This window comes from Camelus ferus, chromosome 14 (assembly GCF_009834535.1).
Source record: "Camelus ferus isolate YT-003-E chromosome 14, BCGSAC_Cfer_1.0, whole genome shotgun sequence".
NCBI lineage: Eukaryota > Metazoa > Chordata > Mammalia > Artiodactyla > Camelidae > Camelus > Camelus ferus.
This window is the reverse complement of record NC_045709.1, coordinates 25,439,410-25,457,817: the sequence shown is the minus strand read 5'-3', so window position 1 is coordinate 25,457,817 and position 18,408 is coordinate 25,439,410. Positions and strand designations below refer to the sequence as shown.

Below are 18,408 nucleotides of genomic sequence, written 5' to 3'. Positions count from 1 at the left end.
ATGCTGCAGGCCGTTCCTCAGTTACCAGAGGATGTACTACGTGTTCATCCAGATGCTGTCCAGCGGGCCCGCCTGGCTGGCCATCGTCCTGCTCATCACCGTCAGCCTGCTGCCCGACGTGCTCAAGAAAGTGCTGTGCAGGCAGCTGTGGCCCAGTGCCACCGAGAGGGTCCAGGTACCGCCCCGCCCCGGGGTCTCAGCGGGAGGCCGGACTCACAGAGGAGGGCCTGGAAGCTTGGGTTTGGGAGTGTGACCAGCCCAGCACTGCTAATGAGTTCCCCGATGACAGGTGCTTGTCAGCGCTAAGCAAGGTAACATTCCAGATGGCCAGGGTTGAGAGCTGAACAGCGCAGTCGGCTGAAATAAGAAACAGACTGAGAGAGAAAGGTTAAGCCAGTACAGAAAACAAATTATTTTGTGTAAATTCAAAAAAGTTTTTTTTATTAATCATTGTTTTGAAGGTAGAATTGCGTTACCTCTAGGGGAGGTGGATTTGGCTCAGACCTTAGCGTTTGTCCTGGGACATCCTGGTTATGAGCAGGCACTTACTTCCACACTCCCAGACTGAGGCCAGCAGCTGAATCCTGGGTTCAGGAAAGAAGTGAGACACACAAAAGGCCCAACTGACTTCAGGCACAGAGATGTTACTCGGAGCCTCTGAGACCGCTCTGGCCCCCTGGACTTCTTGGGGAGGGGACGCTCCCCCATCCCCTCCCTGCTGTGACCCCTGTCCCTCCCCCCGTGACCCCCTGTGACTTGCCCTTGGAGGTGCAGAGCCTCAGGGTGGAGGAGGAGGGTGGCGTGAAAGGGCCGAGGCTCGGCCGGGCAGCTGGGGAGGGTGCTTGTCCAGGCGAAGGGTGCAGGTGCGCAGGTGGTGGGGGCTGGAGAGAGGGTGGAAACTTTACAGGACGTCCACCCGGGGCACCCGTGGTCTCGGCCCTTCAGGGCAGGTGGCCCTCCCCTGGGCTGGGGCCCCACCTCCACCCATCCTGGCAGGTGACAGGACCAGCATGGGGAGCTTTCTTAGCTCTCGGGCTCATTTACCCCTGAGCTCGGGGCCCAGGCCCCAGGCCTCGGGAGTCCTCTGTGTCATTCCTGCGGGGTTTGTAAAGTCAGTGCTGACAAATCTCAGGAGGTCAGAGCAGGAGACCCACTGCGGGAAGTGAGGGCTGCGGCCTCCGAGCACAGGGGACAGTGGACACTGCGGCCATCTGACCGTACTCACCGCCTTTTCTTGTCTCTTCTCTTCCTGGTTCCTCTCATCTTCTGGCCTCTTTGCCCAAATAACCATCCTGTCTAACGATGTGCATGGCCTCCTGACCTCTGACCTCTGACCTCTGGGACCGGCAGACTAGGAGCCAGTGCCTTTCTGTCGAGCAGCCCACCGTCTTTATGCTTTCCCAGACTTCCAGCGGTCTGACTTTCTAGCGGGACAAGGTGATGCCTTTCTGTCTTCTCGCACATTTGGGGTTGAGTCGCAGGATGCGGAGGCCTGGCGTGTAACCTCGGGAGGCATGAGCGCAGCCCTGGCTGGGAGATACTGGGCCGCAGCATCTGGAGATGTGGGCGCAGGGCGGCTTCCATCCAGGCACCGACCGGTCCATTGGAAGCATCAGGGCCCACCTGCCGGGAGGCTGCACCTCTGTGGAGGGTGGGGAGCCGGCTGCCACCAGGCTGGTCCTTCCGTGGGGCCCCTCTGCAGCCCCGGAGATGAGGGCAGGTCCCCTCTGCCACTCGCCCACGAGCCTGGCTCTGCATTCGGGATCCAGGGCCCCACAGGAGAGGCAGACTGTGGGCAGAGCTGGGACAGACATGTTTGCAGTCAGCTCTTTTACCAAATTCCCTTTTAACTTTTTTTTAAGAATCTGATTGTTTATAGGAAAAGGCTCTGCCTTTGCTTTAAGTGGCTACAATGCCCCTGTCTTAGCGACACAGAGCCATGAGCGTGGGGTTTTCTGTGCCGGCCGCCTGGGGCCCAAGGCTTTTTGTCCAGAGCCAAGGCTTTGGGGATGAAGCTTACCTGTTTTCAGGTGTTTGTGTACCTGAAGGCCCCCTTTATGTGGCCTCCGAATCCAGGCAGACTTTGCGGGCCTGTGTTTGCTGTTACAGCTTTACCAGGGCTGTGTGCTTCATAGGAAAATGCCTAAAGCGGAAAAAAAAAAAAGCCTTTTTCTTTCCTTTTAATAATAGTTCATTTTCTATAAAGTTTTAGCAGTATTTTTTAATTAACAAGATGTACATTTTTTAAGTTCAGGTAATTGTTGACAATCAAAATTGTTCTTATCTGGTGCCATCAGAATCTGAGAATAAATTACATAATTTCGTTTCACTGTTTTCATACTTGACAACATTTAGGATGAAATTATTAGGAACACTTTTAATAAGTCACAGGAGGTGCTTATGAAATTGGCTAAATCATGCCAGCTCTGGGCTGAAAACACACACTCTAACTATTGATACAGTTAATTAAGAGCTGATTTGCTTCTGAACCTTTGTGGAAGCCAGACTCTGGCTGCTTGGGGCCGGGGGCAGCACTGAGCTCCAAGGCCGCGCTGCTGGAACGCAGGGGCACCTCACCCACCCCTCACGGGGCCCCTGCCGCCTGCATGCTCCCCGCGCAGCACGGGGTCGGCGCTTTGTGGCTGTGTATCACCCGACCTCGGCAAAACTTTGGAGGAATAAACGTTGACTAGTCCTTAGGTGGAACATCCCGCACTTCAAACACGTGGTTTTGTCTTTTAATCTGTCCTGTTGAAAAGAAAAACATCGCTGGCCCCGTTTCATGTATATTCATGTACATGTGTGTGCACATGTGTCAGCCGTATGTGTGTGCGTTTATTCCATCTGTGTTCATCTTTCTGTACGGTTGTCTCGTCTCTGCTCATGCAAAGAGCAGCAGTGCTGGTCGGCCTCTCCCGCTCCTCGCCTGCATCTCCAACCTTGTGGTTCTTCCACTCCTCAAATTCCCTTCTTCCTTGATGCTGAGAAACTCACACAGCTTGCCTTGAAAACCTGAGTGTTCTGACACCCGGCCCCGCTGACCTGCAGCCCCACGACTCCTTAGGCCTCCAGGATTCTGGTCTCAGGCGGGACTCTTCCATTTGACTGGAGAAGGGGCCGAAGGACAGGGCCAGACAGGCACACAGAGAGGGACGGAGGGGCTGGCAGGTGCAGAGTTCCCGCAGGCCTGGGGGCCTTTGGGGGAGCACAGCCGTCAGGAAATGGCTCAGGAGGCATGCGGTGAGTGGGCTGGACCCTTAGCGCCAGGCTTCAGCACTCTGGACAGCGGCCTCTGCTGCACCCAGCATGGCGGGTCCGTTGGGGGACGCCCTGGCCCAGCCTCCTCTCTGTGCCGTGTCCCCCTCGTTGCCCCACAGAGCTAGGGGCCGTGCGGCCGCGGCACAGGCTCAGTGTCTGTCCTCGCCTTGCAGAGGAGCCCGAGCCGCCCAGCCCCGGCCGACACCGCGCCGAGCCCCGACTGGCCTCTCCTGAAGGACCCCGAGCCGCGGCCAAGGCGCGAGTAGCCCGCGGATAGGTAACGGCCGCCCAGCGGGCAGCCCGTGTGCTGTGCTCTTGCCAACTGTCTGTTCTTCCTCCAAAGTTTTGCTGTGCTGTGCCGTTTCTGATAGGTTCATGATGAGAAAGAAATGCTTTACACACGTGTGCTCTGTCCCAGGTAAGTGGCCTGCCCAAGAGGCCGGGCCGAGGGGGGCAGCGTGCACAGGTGCACACACAGGCACATGTGCACACACACCTGTGCAGCACACGTAGGCACAGGTGCACACACAGGCACATGTGCACACACACCTGTGCAGCACACACCCCCAGGTACACGCACACCGGGCGGACATCGCCGCACACGTGATCACACATGATGAGTGTCCAGAACCTAGCTCACCTCGCCTGCGGCTGTGGGAATAGCTTCACCCAAAAGGTGGAGTGGGAAAGACCACATTTTGAAATAGAAAAAGGAACATGGTGTGATTGGTCCTGCATGTTGGCCAGGGCAGGTGTCCATCGGCTGGGAGTGGAGCTTTGGCCTGAGAGATGTGCATGTGCAGCCACGTCCCCAGTGTGTCCTGAGCTGGACCTCAGGTGTGACCAGCACGGCTGCCTTCTCCATCAAGAAGCCGGCTCTCCTGCCGGGCTGCCCCACCCCTTCCCATCTGTTCTGTTCAACCACGCAGGCTGGGCGAGACGTCCATGGGTGGAGACAGGCTGGCCTGGTGGGCAGGAGGCAGGTTTGAGCGAGGCCAGCACAGCCGTGTTGGAGGAGCCATGCGCAGCCTGGGGCCCAGGGAGGCGCCCTGTGTTTTGACCCACATCTACACACAGTGGGCCTGAGAAGGGGGCACGGTCTCGGCCAAGACACAGTCCACACGTCACCTCTGCATCTGGTTCGGGCAGTGGGTGCCACCTGCCTGCGCTCTGGAGGGAGCCCTTCCCGGGCAGCGAGGGGGAGGCTGCATCAGGTCAGGTGGGCGTTAGGTGGGATTCCCACGGGGGTCCTGGTTCTGACTGTCCTTTCTGTTCCCGACAGACCGCGCACTTGGTGTCAGGACCACCTCTCTGAAGTTACCCCCTTGCCTCTCTGTAGACCCCCACCCTGGGCAGCGCCCCTTCCCAGCCCCGGTCTCTCAGACTTCCTGCCTGTCCAGCCGGAGACCCTGCCCCGGTGGCCCAAGGGGAGGCCAGAGGGACAGATCACTGTGCCAGCCCTTAAGAGCCACACAGTGTGTGCCTCTCCTGGCAGAGAAGGGAGGGAGCACAATGGAGGATGCGGCAGAAGCCGTCCCATTCCTGCATAGCTCAGCGGTGACTACAGAGGACACAGCATGGAGCCCCGCCCCTCCATGAGGACATCTGCTTGGAGACCATGGTCCGTCCAGGCAGAGGCCGCACCACGACCTCCAGGCCAGGGAAGCACAGCCTGGACGTGCCCTCCGACGTGGGGGTCTGGCCCCCCTGCTGCTGATCTCCCAATACCCCTGTTTTCTGAACTGGCCGGCAGGCCCCAGTGACCGGCACCACTGACGCTGCTGTCGGAGCCCTGCGCCGGGAAGCTGGCTGATGCATCCAATCCCGAGTCCACTTCTCTGGGGGGGCCGGCACTGGTGTGTTTGGGGTGTCTCCTCTCCACCCCCCGCTGCCTCTGTGCGGAGGAGGCCACTGTCCATTAAAGCTTCTCAGTGCAGGGTCTGAGATATGTCGTCACACCCCCGAGGACCAGCTGGCCGGTTTGCTGTTGCCGGGAACTGCTGGCTTCAGGGCGCTGAGGGGAAGGGTGGGGTCTGGGTGCCCAGGTAGGCATCTGGCTGTGGTGGTCAGAACCCCTTTCCAGCGTCCCTACCGAGAGTGGCCTCTGGGGGTGGTGCTGTCTCCCCAGGTTTGTGTTGGGCCCCCTGGGTCTGACCAGGTGGCTGGGAATCCTAAACAGCAGTACCGCGCCCCGGGCCACCGCCCACACTGACCAGGCCTCGCTCCGAGCTGTCCGTCTGGTCCCTGCTCTGCGGCAGGTGCCGGCGGCGCTTTCTTTGGGGTGGGAAACCACCACCAGGCAGCTGCCGTGTGAAGTCCCTGTGCTTTTCGGTACCTTTATCTCTGTTTCTAGAAATAACCCATTCGACATAGCCTTAACGGTCCATAAACAAGACATTTCAGTCTGAGATTCAACCTTCAGATAGTAAAACCGATGCCTTTTTAGGAAAGCGTCACCCAGAAGCTAAGCGTTGTTCCCCTGCTGGGTTCGCCTGCGGGACTCGGGGATGTCGTGAGCAAACGCTGAGTCCTCTTCTGAGATGCTCGATGTTAGGGATTTGGGGAAGTTCCACTTTCACAGTTTGACTGTATAATGTTTTACCTATAAAATATTTATCTGAACTAGGGGGTGAATTAGCAGTGAGAGCCGTGTACACAGGTAGTTGGGATGAAGGGTGAACACCTACCAAAGACGAGGATGAAGGGCGCAGGCTCAGAGTGAGATGGGGGCGGGGGCACCTGTCCGTCCGAGGGGCCTCCAGCCCACTCCCTGCCCTCTGTCACTCCTGCCCCACCGCCTGTGTGTGGTCCACAACACCCTGCAAGCAGTGGGGGCATTTTTACAGCCGTTTTTAAGAACCTAATATGGGTATAAATGTAATACCTGTGGGGGGGGGCAGATCCTCTGTACGTTTAGTTAACAAATTCTTTGTAATGTATTTTTTTAGAAATCTTAAAATTGCCTTTGCACTGAAGTATTTTCGTAGCTGTTTATACCTCTTTTATTCTTTCATTTGTTACTGCACCATTTCTAATTTTTAAAGTATGTTTTTAAAGCTTTTATTTTTTAAGTTGATGAAATTTTGGCCACTTTACATTTAAATTCTGGTGGGAGTTTTGGCTGAATGTCTCAATAGCTGGTGAATGTGAATTTTCAGATTTGATTTTATTCTCAACATCTGTTCGTTTTTTGGTGTTTCCAATGGGAATGGGTAGTTAAAAGGCATCTTTAGTGTATGATAATTTGCTATGCTTTTTCTTCACAATTCATTGCAATTTCATCTGCTTTTTGTTTGGTTTTTCATTTCTATCCTTCAGCCTTAAAAGAGAAGCTTTTTGATGGTTAGGATTGAGATGTTTACCATTTACCTCGGGTAATTCAAGTCTCCTTATGAAGGTCACTGACCTTTACACGTTCCAAACTGTCTTTTTTAAATTGTTTGGGAAATTATTAAGTGACCGCCTGGTCACTGGAAATAAGCGAGGGGCCCCAGATAAACAGTGAGATGAAAGGAGGGAAGGACGTTCCAGAGAAGACTTCACGCGGCCCGCCTCCCGGTGGTCAGTCCTTACTTGCCTTAAACCTACCTTAACGCAAGTAACTGAAGCACTTCCCTTGGTTTTGGGAATCTTAGTCTCAGCCGCACGTTAACGAATTCCTACCGGCGTTTCCCACGTGGGTCCGGACATCCGGGCCCTGACGCGCACGCGTCCCCCGGAGCAAGCTGACCCTCGGCGCGTTGCGTGGCCGCGTCGGTCCGCTCTCAGGCCCGCGCCTGTGCAGCCCGCGCACGCGCGTGTCCCGCCCGGGCCCCGGAAGTGCGGCCCCGTTAGACCCCCAGTGCTGTGCCCTTGACGCCGTGGGCGAACGCAGGCCGGGCGCCCCGCGAGGGCCCGGGGAGGGCCCGCTTCTGCAGCAGCAGGTTCCTGCAAGTGTGGTTTGGCCTGGTGAGGTTTAGCAGCTTTAACTACAGAAATGCCTCACCACGCGCTGTCACTATTCCTAAATTGTTGGGCATCAACCAAAAATTCAGAGCACCCAGAGGGAAGTTCCCGACCTTTTTCTTTAAAACCACTAAGTTCATCTGTTTTGCACTGATTGTTAATAACCTAATGCAGCCACTTCTACTTCATCTTAAAATTAATGGTATTTATTTGACGACTCAATGTAACAGCTTGCTATGCATTTCCTTTTAGAAGGTTCCCTTTTGTAACTTTAAAAACAGGAAAAATGTCAGTCGGCAGATGCATTCATTCTTTTGTTTTTCTTAAGTTAGAGGGCAGGTGAATGGGGGGGACACTCATTCGATGTTGTCTACGAACAAAGCTTTAATGAAATGTGATGGAGTATTATTAAAGTATGATTCTACTTTTGCAGAAAAAATCTAAAGATCAGTTTATATAGCTTTGTTTTTCACCTTATCGGAATATACAGAATTTTAATATGCATATATTGTCTCCGACTTAAAATTATAATGTGTGTCTGCATTGCTGTTTAAAATGTCCATTCATTATGTAATGTAATAAAAGAGAATCTCCAGAAATGTATTTAAAACAGATGGTATCTATAGTTGTCGCCATAAATACTGGAATTTATGTTTAAATTATTGAACATAGTAGGTGCGTTTAAGATAATAAATCAGCCTCCAAACAGTAATGTTTAACTGATAATAATTCACTAACCTGCTTTGAAAAATTAAATTGTGAGTTAAACCAAATCTTACATTTCTGTAAAATTTACTTTGTATGCTATTATTTTTAACTTTTATTTCTGTAGGTAAATGATGTCTTCATAATATTAATTATAATTGGACTTTTCTGCAGATTATCTAAGCAGGAAACCTGAATCTGCTTGCAATAAAGAAGAGAGGGAAAATGTCTGGTTTAGTTTCTTTATAAATAAAAAAATAAAAGCAGAAAAGTTGGTCTTAAATTTCTGCTAAGAGAAGCTGCAGGGTAAAAACACTCTCAAACCGAGTGTTTTTGTTTAGGATGAGGGAGGAGGGCACTGTGGGGCAGCTTCCCTGAGAACGTGTGGGGTGGGGTGGCTCCGGGGTCCCCTGCAACACAGACACGAGGTGTCAGATTTCTTAACGCTGTCTGTCCCCTCCAGTTGCTCCCTGTCCCTGACCTGAAACCCCTTTCCATCTGGGCTCCTCCCCTTTCCCTCCAGACCCCCACAGCCTCGGGCAGTTACACAGAGCAGAAGGGCCAGTTCTACGTGCCCACCCCCCGACCCTGGCCCTGCACCTCTTCTGGTGGCCACTGCCACCCTCTCCAGCTCCCGGCCTCCTCTGAGAACTAACCTCAAAAACGCTCCACAAGTCCTGACGCCAGGTCCCAGTTCCTGGGATTCTGACTCCGGGGGACCAGGAAGGAGCCCAGCTGGGAACCAGCCTCATTGGGCCAGGCTGGGGCTGCCCCTTCAAGGCTGACTGAGCTCAGCTCCCAACCCTGGGAGGCACCAGCTCCAACTTGGGGCTTTTTCCCGGCCCCCAAGCAAGCACACAGTGAGGGCAGAGTCACTCACCCTGAGTGGGTGACCTTTGCTGTCCGCAACCAAGTGCCAGCAGCCAGCACAGCTCACAGGCACTCCAGGAAGTGGATGCTGCAGGTGAGTCCGGGTCCCGGGGCCCTTGTTCACTTTGTCCAGCGTCCACACCTGCCTCAGGTGACCTGAAGGTGTGTCCTCCCGACAGCACCTTTCAAAGCCGAGTGAGGCCCCCTGGCCCGAGGCTGGGCAGGGGAACCACCAGCGTGCTTACCTGCGCCCACTCGAACGCCCAGGCCTTTATTCCTCCGGGTCGTACCCTAACTTGATCAACCCTCACACGTTATTAAGCTTCCTCTTTCATGGAAAAGTCTTGGGAACACAATTTCTCAACCCCTTTCTCGCGTTAAAGGGGGGGATACAACTGAAACCGTATAAGCACAGGAGCTCTCCCAGGGAAGTGCGCCCTGCACACATTTTCATTATTCAGGCGGTTACTGTGGACACCCGGGGATGCGCACTCAGGTAGCAAGTGTCTGCCTCATCCCTGAGACATGTGGACCGGTCCTAGCCTGCCTGACACAGGCCCAGCAGCAAGCAGAGAAGCCCGGCGTGGACGTCAAGCCCCAGTGAGCGGGCAGGCGTCCCGGCTACAGCCGGCCCATCCTGCGTCGTCATCTGCTGTTTGACGCCAGGGAAATTTTCCTGCAACGCCTGACAGCACCTTATCCAGGGCCCCGTCTCTTGCTTCCATCATTTCGTGTGCCTGCTGAGCCCTCACCAAGACATGGGAACTCCGAAGCCCCTGGAAGCCCTGGGGAGGGCTGTGCCTCGCACCCGAGGGGCCTGTGGCAACACCTGTCCCAATGTATTTACTAAACCCTTCGTGAGAAATGGATTCCTGGGTGTACTGCTAGCTAAGAAAACGGATTGTCCTTCAAAATTAGTCACACAAAATCATCACTTGAAAAAAATTCACTCACCAATGCTCTTATTCACTTGGTTTTTACAAGATCCAAAGAGAGGGAAAGAGTTTTAAGATAATTAAGAGTAACATTTCCTTTGAGACTCAGATTGTTTCAATACCTTTAGAATTTTAAAAAGACCTACTATAAATAAAGTCTCAAAATATGAGCTAAATATCAAAATAAACATGGTGCTTTAATTAGCTAAGATTCTGTTTTGTTTTTGAATATTATGGTCCCGAGATCTTTACAAACTAGTTGAGCAAAAAGTATACATGACGTTAGGGGCAAATGACAGCTGAAGACACATCGTGGCTTCGAATGTATCAAACCTGAAAACGCACTATTCTGGTAGCGCTCGCAGGGAGTCTCGCACAGACACGCCGTCCCACTGGGAAGTAAATCTGTACCTTTCTGTAGCTCACTGTCCCCTGGGGCAACGGTAACAAACCGTCACAGGCCCCGCGGCTTAAACACAGGAGCTGATGCTCCCTCAGACCTAGAGGTCAGGTGTCCGCAGGCCGGTTCCCCCATGGCTGTGAGGGAGAGTCTGCTCCGAGCTCTCCCAGCTCCTGGAGCTCCCTGGTTTGTGGCCACTTCACCCCATCTCTGTCTGTCTCCACATCGCGCTCCCCGATGCATATCTGTGTCCCAGTGCCTCGTTTTATAAGGACACCAGTCAGACTTAGGGGCCCACCCAGATGACCTTACTTTAGCTTAATTGCCTCCGTAAAGACCCTGTTTCCGAATAAGTCACATTCTGAGGTACTGGAGGTTAGGATCTCAACGTCTTTTTGGACGGATCACAGTTCAACCCATGGCAGTGTGCACGGGGGCGTCCCCTGCGGCGTTTAGCCCAGCTGCAGGGCAGGCAGGTGAGCAGAGGCCGTGCCCTCGGGCAGGTGCAGGAGGGAGCAGCAGAGGCTGGGAGGGTTCTTGAGGGCAGAGCTCAGCTGCCCTTGCTCACGTCGCCCCCCGGGAGCTCCAGGGACCTCCACGTGGTCCACCTTGGGGAGCAAGCCTGTGACCGCCATGGGCCCAGCAGGCCCGGGGAGCCCTGCCCACAGCGGGCCAGGCGCTGAGCCGTCTTTTCCCCAGGCCTCATCTGTGCTTACAGCCGGACTTGGTACTAGAAAGTAAGCTTGTCCCTGGTCAGCCACCCAGTGTCCAGCCCGGGGCCTGGGGCCATGTTGCCGCCTGAACTTCCCCCACACCTGGAAGCCTCAGGGACCTGCCTGCTTCTGCCGAGCCCAGCAGCTTTCTGGGGGCACCGGGTGGTCAGCCAGGCAGCCTGGGCCAGTGCTTCCAAGACAGCAGCGGGAGGATCCCCTGGCCTGGGCAGCCAGCAGTGAAGCAATTAAACCTGAGATGCTTAGATCACGAGAGCAGGTAAGAGACTGGCAGGGTCGGGGCAAGGTTACCACTGATTTGGGGCTAGACAAGAGGTTAGTTCCCCGACAGGTTAGTTCTCTGAGATACTAGGGATGGGGTAGGCAGTCCCCCCAAGGGATGGGTCCCCAGGCCAGCTACCTGGCCTCTAACATGTTCCAGTTCCCTACCCTGGACCCAGCAGGGCATGGAAGATTCTCAAGCACCAAGGGGGCCCAGGTTAAGGGGGTGGAAGCGGGTTCCATCTCCTCTTCCCCCTGCCTTACCTCCTAGGAGTGCAGGGCACACCCTCCATCTCAGGAGTCATGGCTTCTTTTAATACAGACTTTCGTGTGAGAGCACCACTTTCTGCAAAGGATTACATCTCAAAAGGCAAAGTTCCCAACTCCCTGAGCAGCCATCTGCACAGTGACCCAGCAGGGACCCTCCCCACGCCTTTGGTGGTGGGTGGGGCCCCCAAGCCCGTGCCCCTCAGTCTCCCCACTGCCACACCCACCTCCAGGCCCACTGAACACGGCGTGCTGGGACCCGGAGAACATCTGGGCACAGGGAAGCCCTGGCCTGCCCGAGGCAGCCTACCCCTGGGGCTGACCCTCTGCAGCGAGCAGAGCCTCCCGCGGGGCGAACCTGTCCTTTATAACTCTGCTTCTCAAGGCACTTTCTAGAACCTTGGTTTTTTTCTTTTCTTCATTTTTTTATTGAAGTCAAGTCAGCTTACAACATCGTGTCAACTTCTGGCATCCAGCACAATGCTTGTCATACCTGTACATTCATGTGTTCCTTCTCATGTTCTTTCTCATTACACGGCTTCTACAAGGTGATGAATATAGTTCCCCGTGCTGTACAGCAGGACCTTGTTGTTTATCTGTTTTATGTACAATAGTGTGTACCTGCAAACCTTGAATTCCCCACTTATCCCTTCCCGCCCCCTCTCCCCTAGTAACTATAGTTTGTTTTCTACTTTTAGAACCCCGTTTTGATGGTAATTTCCGTGAGCCTCCCAGGGCCTTGGGGGCTGGGAAAGCTGCAGAGATCCAGCACAAAGGACTCATCAGGCCCTAACAGGCCGGCGCCAGCAGGGCGCCCGCAGCACTGCCGAGAGCAGAGCCGGGCTTTTGTGCTGCGGGTTCGTTTCCCCCTGAACGACCTCGACTGGAGACGAGCCCTGACACCTCTGAGCAGCACCGGCACCGAGGGGCTTCGTCCTCCGCGTGTCATGGTGCCTGTGACCCTGTCCCAAGGCAGAAGCTCTCGTGGGGAAGGAGCTTTGTTCCGAGGTTGTTAGTTTGTCCTGGGAGCAGGCCCCCAGCGCTGGTGTGAATGACGGAGAAGGGACTTCAGAAGCCTAGCTGGGGCAGGTGCACTGCAGTTTGGAGCCCGCGCCACACTGGGCACGGGACCTGAGGCAGATCGGCTGGTGGGGTCTCGCGGGTCACCGACCACTACCCCCAGTTCTGCACCAGCGGTACGGTCAGTTTGTACATCCTGCAGGGAACTCCCCCCGGACGGGCCCTGGCTGCCTCCCTGGGGACTTGGACTGCTCAGGGGATATTTAATGTGGCCTCTCGGAGGAATCGTGTGAGCGAGGGCCTCTGATGCTCGGTCAGGACCCCACGATGGCACCACAGTGGTGCCTCTGAGGAGTCTCAATGCTGCCGGCCGTTTGAGAAGGGGCGCTTGCCTCCAACCCTGGCAGGTTGTCGGGGCACTTCCAGGGAAGCCCCACTCCCCCTCCCCGGGCTCAGCCTGCGAAGGACACTGTCTGGCTGAGGGAGTCCCCTTCCTGTCCCCTCAAGCACCCCTCCTCCTTCCCGAGCCAGCCACCCTTGCTCAGTGAACCTGCTATTCTCCAAGGAGTCCACTCGGGGCCCCGCCCTCATGCCGCACCCCCCACCTGCCGCAGGACAGCCTGGGGTCCAGGAGGCACAGAGTCCTGGAGGGAAAGCCTGGCCGCCCCGCCAGCCGCCTGGCGTCTGCCTGGGCTCCAGGGCACCAGTTCAGTGCTCTCTGATTTACAACAAGCCCCCAGGCAAGGCCGCGCAGCTGCTGGGGCACACTTGGAGGAATGTCCCACAGAGGTCAGTGCCGTCCTCCCCTCCCGACCAGTGTCCGGCATCCCTGGGCCGGAGGGAGTGGGGGTCGGAGGGAGCCTGGTGAGGGCTGTGACCTCCCCCAGAGCTGGCTGCGGGCTTTATGTTTATTACCCTCCTGGCAGAACTCATTTTTTTGGTTTTACTCAGTCTTGCCACTGTAATCCAGACGTTTCAAAGCCCCAACTAAAATAAAGTTTACACCTAGTTGGGCATTCGGGATGTTTCAGGCCTAAGCCACTTGAGGTTTCTGAGTTCTGCTCAGGAACTTGCGTTTCCCCTGAACCTTGGAAGGCGCAAGAATGAAAAGGCGGGTCTTCTCCCTTTTCCTGAAAACGCGGGGGTCACCTCCCCGCCGAGCCGCCTCACCTGCACAAAGGGGCGCAAGGCTCCAGCCCCGTCCTGCCCTGGGACAGGCATCGGGACCGCGGGGTCAGTTCCAGTCTGGACCCACGTGCAGCGGCACCAGCTCCGCGCGTCACCGTCCTCCACCCAGGACTGCCCGCGGGTGTGCGGCCGCCGCACGTGGGGGCAGTGGTGCGTGGCCAGGTCTCATTAAGGACCATCGCCGGCCACTAGGGACACTTCCCCGCTGCCACAGCTTCTCCTGGGCGGTCCTGCGGGCGGGTCTTGGGCCGCTGCGGACCCCAGTGGAGTCCAGGGGCTCCAGAGAGGATGCAGGTGGGACCCCCAGTTTCACAGGTCAGCCCGAGCGACCCCAGGGACAGGCGACTGGTCCCTTGCCACGACCCCCGCCGCCCTGCTGCACTCGGCTGACAAGGGGGGCTGCGGAGACGCTGGGGAGGGGGAGGAGGAGGGGAGGGGAGGGGAGGGAAGGGCGGGGCTTGGGCAGCTCCTCCCCCTCTCGCCCCTGCTCAGACCTTTACCCCTTCCTCCCCTCCGCCTCCTCCTCCCACCTCCGGCCCCAGCCCTCCGCTCCGCTCCCTCTGCGCTGCCCCTCCCCCACCATTCTCCCGCCTCTGCCCTACTAACCCTCCCCCACCTCCCCTTTCCCTCCCCTCCCTCCCTCCCGCGCCTCCCCACCCGTCTCCTCCCCTCCCCCTCCCCGGAGGCGGAGGAGGAGCGGCGTCAGCGCGGGCACCTGCGGGCGGAGGACGAGGACGTGGGGAGGACGGTCCCGCGGCCTGGCAGGTGTGCGGGGGCGGGAAGGGTGGATGGGGCGGGTGGGAGCAGGCGAAGAGGGAGGAGGGGGGACGGGAGGAGGAGGCGGACGACGGAGGGGATGGGGGGCGCGGACGCTGCGTCCGGGAGGCGGGCCGATCGCGGTCTGGGCGGTTCCAGTCGCCTCCCGCCCCGGCCCCGCCTGAGACCCCCGAGAGCCCGGGGGACCCCGGCCCGGGAAGGGGTGTCCGGGAGACACCGACTCGGAGCGCGGGCTCCGCGTGCACAAACGCCCCTCCCCATTGTCGCCGGCCTGGGGCCCCTCACACCCCATAGGTGTAACCCCCTCGCTGCCGCCTCCTCCAGGGTCTCCTCTGCCCCTCCCAGAGCCACTCCCCAAGCTCTCCCGACCCTCCGTAGCTGCTGGGACAGGCGTGGGAACAGGTGTGAAGGGGGCGCAGGAGGTGGGTCCCCACCTGACTCTTCCTTCCCGGGTCGGCAGCGGGAGAGGCGTGCCCGCAGGCTGTTTTGTTTTCCAAGCGGAAAAGTAGACTCTGCAGTTTAAAAATAACGTCCTTCTCTCTCTCCATTGCAAAGGCTATTCCTGCCGGTTTTGAAAAGCTTTCCTTGCTCCCCTGCAGCGCCAGGCAGTTCCAAAGGAGCCTGGCGGGGGAGGGGCCCCCACGAGGCTTTTTTCTGGAGCAAGTGCAGCCTCTTAACTTTACAGGAAACTTCCCACCCAGGGCCACGTGGCCCACCGTGCCCCTAACGGCCGGGGAAGGGGTTAAGGTGACCCTGAGGCACAGGCAGGATGTGTAGGAATGGCCGTGGGAGGCCCCAGGATATGTGACCACAGGGAGGGGCAGGGCTGAGCCACAAAAATAGAAGCCTGTCCCCAGGGGCTGCTGGTGGTGTAGCGTCCTCCGTCCCTCCGGGCTGCCGGGGACCCTGCTTGGCAGGTAGGTGAAGGGGTGCTGGGCCCTGGAGAAGGGGCCCTCCCACTGGGAGGTATTCTAGTATGCAAATTGGATGGAATGGCTGGCCCGGAGCTGCTGTGGGGACCTGGGCTAACAGACAGGGTTTTCCTGAGTTCTGGGTTCCACGCTGGCTGAGTCAGCGGCAGCAGGGGCCCACCGCCTCTCCTCACTCCTTTGGGGGACGGGAGCCAGGCCTGCCCGCAGGCCTGGGTGGGTGGCGAGGAGGTGCCCTCTGGGGCGAGCCACAAACCGGGAGGGGTAGGAAGGGAGAGTTCTCCACTCGATTCTGGGACCCTCTCCCCTGGGAAGGGGGGCACCCTCCCGGGACCTGGCCTGACCATCTGGGCAGGGGCCTGGGGACACTGTGCTGAGAGGAGCCGCACCTCTGTGCACCTCCGCTCTGCGTCCTGTGCAGGGGGACACCGTCCCGGCAGCCACACAGCACTGTAGTGAAAACAAGTGATTCCTGTGCAAGGCTGTGGCAGGTGCAGAGGGCCTCGCAGCCGAAGCCTCGCTACAACCCTCCGGCGTACTGTTCCCCCAGGGTCGGGGGCGAGATTTCCTTCCCAGAGCCCAGCAGACCAGGAGGGGCCTGCAGTCCTAGCTTGTAAAGAGGGTGGGATTGGCGGGGCTCAGCGCGTGAACATCTGTGTTTGAAGTGCTTGAAATGCAGCCTGGAACCCTGTCTTTCTCTTGAAGCTGAGGCTCTTCAGGCCCCTCCCCTCCCCTCCCCTCCCCCTCCCTCCTCCCTGCCCCTCCCCCCTCCCCTCCCCCCTCACTGCCGAGCTCTTGTTGGACTCATTCATAACCAGTGGTCCAAGATCAGCCTTCTGAGAAGCCCCCTTTCTGAGGACATGAAGACTTTTGCTGAAAAGACTTTCACTGGGTGTCTTGTCTGGGAAGGCAGCATCTTGGTGAGGGAGTGAAATTACATTCACTTCAGAAGAGGAGCTTTCTGCTGACTGATATTAAGTGCTTTTCTAAAATGGGGGAAACCTGAAGTCGGAGTGAGGACACTGGGGTGTCCTCAGTGGCGGAATAAACTGCCCTAGAATGTTGTTAGCTCACAGCAGCCGGCCGCCAGTTCAGCTGGTTTGGCGGTACGAGGCTCCAAGAGCAGAAGTCGCAAGTGTAGCAGCAGCGGTGACAGGAATGGAACCAACCGGCCTGCAAAGTGCAGCCCTAGTTGCTAAGCTCACTCACCCCGCCCTCCTCTGAGCTCACAGAGCCTGGAGGAAGCTCTCGTCTGACGACAGGTGAGAGGCTCCGGGCTAAGGGCCCGCAGCCCCTTTTTCCCCCTCTGTAAAAACAAACTGTTTAATCATATAAAACGAAGGTCCAATTCTTTAATCAGCTCCTGGGCAGTTTAAACAAAAAATTAAGCTCGTGGTTTATGTCATAATCCCCAGCTGAATCTTTCCTTCTTCTTGCTAAACAGTCCATTATGGAATTTTTCTTATGATCAGTTCGCCCAAAACGCCTAAATCGTTTCTCTAGCAGTTACTGATGAAAAAACTGGAACTGTACATCCCGTGTCCAGGAAGGGTGTGCAGATGAAATGTTCCTTGCCTCACGGTGCTCGGTCCTCTTCTCCCTTGGGGAGGGCGTTTGGAGGGAGGGGGTCCTCACCAAAGAGAACCACTGCAGGCTGAGCCCAGCCCTACAGAGAAGGCCATGGCAGAGCTGTCTGTGTGCTGGCATGGGGAGGCGGTCTGGACCCACCACCCGCGTGTGGAGTCCTCGTGCTGGCCTAGCTAGTCTGTAGCACATCTACCTGGGGGACCAGTGCGTCACCACGTTTCCTCTGGGCTTCCCCAAGTAAAACTTTTGGGACTTCCAGCCCACAGTAAGACACTGGACACTCCGTGGGGGCTACTGAGAAACTCTGGGACATCTGGAGCTTGACGTCTTGATTTTGTGGTCAGGGCCCCTCCCGAAGACTTCATCCAGAATCACGACAGCCCTGGTCAGCTCCAGAAGCCCCAGGAAACCCAGCCCCCTCCCCAGACCCTCCTAGCATCTCTCTGGAGCCCAAAAGACCAGTCTCTACCCAGCTCCACGGAGATGAGTGCGGAGCAGCCCGGTGCTGATCCTTGCAGGACTTCTCAGGTTGGCAGGAGGCCTCTCCTGGAGCCGGGGACTTCAGGGCCACTGGGGACAAAGGTGAAGGCAGCCACGCCGGGCCTTTTCTCTTCCTTCTGGAGGTTTGAGATTACGGTCGGCCTGTTCGTGTTGGACATTCTCCGAGTAGAATTTGGAAGAAAAGTAGACAAAACTGGGCTTTTGGTTCTGTTTTGTTTTTAACCAGTGAAAACTTTTCTTCCTCCTTTTAAGTGTGAAAACTTTACTGAAGCCACCAGAAGCCTGTGGCCCCGGGTCTGACTGTGCTCAGGGTGCTCGGCGTCCTGGCCGCCTGCGTCCGTCCATCCGGCCCTGCCTCCGCCGGCCCAGCCTGGGTTTCTTGGGAAGATGAGCAGGACCCACGGAAGAGGGTTGAGGGCTGAGGTCCTGCCCAGGAAGGGGTGGGGTGTAGGTCACCTCTCGTCGCTAGGAAGGGCCCTCCTCACACTGTTACGTGAGCGAGTTTAATAAAACGTTACAGGGATCTGAAGACACGCCTGGGGAGGTGTCGCAAAGATTCATGTGGGTGGCAGGCAAGCTACTGACCCACAGCCTTGTGGATAAAAACAAAGGGGCGTGCCTCGGTGGGGGGGGGTCCGGTGGGAAGAGGAGGGGGTGGGGGAGGGCGCTGTCTCTTCTCATCAGGGCCGAGCGTGGCGCTGGTGGCGCCCCAGAGGGTTTGGGCCCTGAGCTTCCTGCCTGGAGTGGTCGGCACGGTTCTGAGCGTGGTTCTCACGTGGGCGGCACATTGGAACCCCTCCCTGGGGCCACGGGCGGTGGCAGGGTTTCGAGGCTGCCTGGGTGTCTGTGCAAATGGTGGTCAGGTGGTCAGGGAGGACCTAGCGGGAGGAGGGCCAGGGCTGACCAGACAGCAAGGGGCTGCAGTGAAGGGCACGGATGGGGAGATGTGGGAGCAGGAGGGTCCCCTGAGCAGCTGGGCAGCCTTTCCAGTCTCCAGGTGGCCTCCTCCCTGGGCCAGAGAAGGTCTGCCCACG

The 18,408-nt window shown here is 57.2% G+C and overlaps 2 protein-coding genes across 6 annotated transcripts in view; both read left to right on the top strand.

Moving 5' to 3' along the window:
* ATP11A (ATPase phospholipid transporting 11A) overlaps positions 1-8,179 on the top strand; it is a 92,513-nt gene extending 84,334 nt beyond the window's left edge. The window contains exons 28-31 of one of the 4 annotated variants that reach the window (XR_004325845.1): positions 10-175; positions 3,432-3,535; positions 3,630-3,676; positions 4,541-8,179. Coding sequence is in view for 3 of the 4 variants with exons in the window: in XM_032496607.1 (XP_032352498.1) it covers positions 10-175; positions 3,432-3,524 (259 nt within the window). In the remaining variant the exon portion in view is untranslated. Of the gene's footprint in view, positions 1-9; positions 176-1,350; positions 1,438-3,431; positions 3,536-3,629; positions 3,677-4,540 lie in introns of all 4 variants that reach the window. The other 3 variants (XM_032496607.1, XM_032496608.1, XM_032496609.1) reach the window with 3 other exon arrangements.
* Positions 8,180-14,249: 6,070 nt separating this feature from the next.
* Positions 14,250-18,408, top strand: part of MCF2L (MCF.2 cell line derived transforming sequence like) — a 102,186-nt gene continuing 98,027 nt past the window's right edge. The window contains exon 1 of one of the 2 annotated variants that reach the window (XM_032496591.1): positions 14,250-14,345. The gene's annotated coding sequence lies outside the window, so the exon portion shown is untranslated. The remainder of the gene's footprint in view (positions 14,346-18,408) is intronic. The other variant, XM_032496596.1, reaches the window with a different exon arrangement.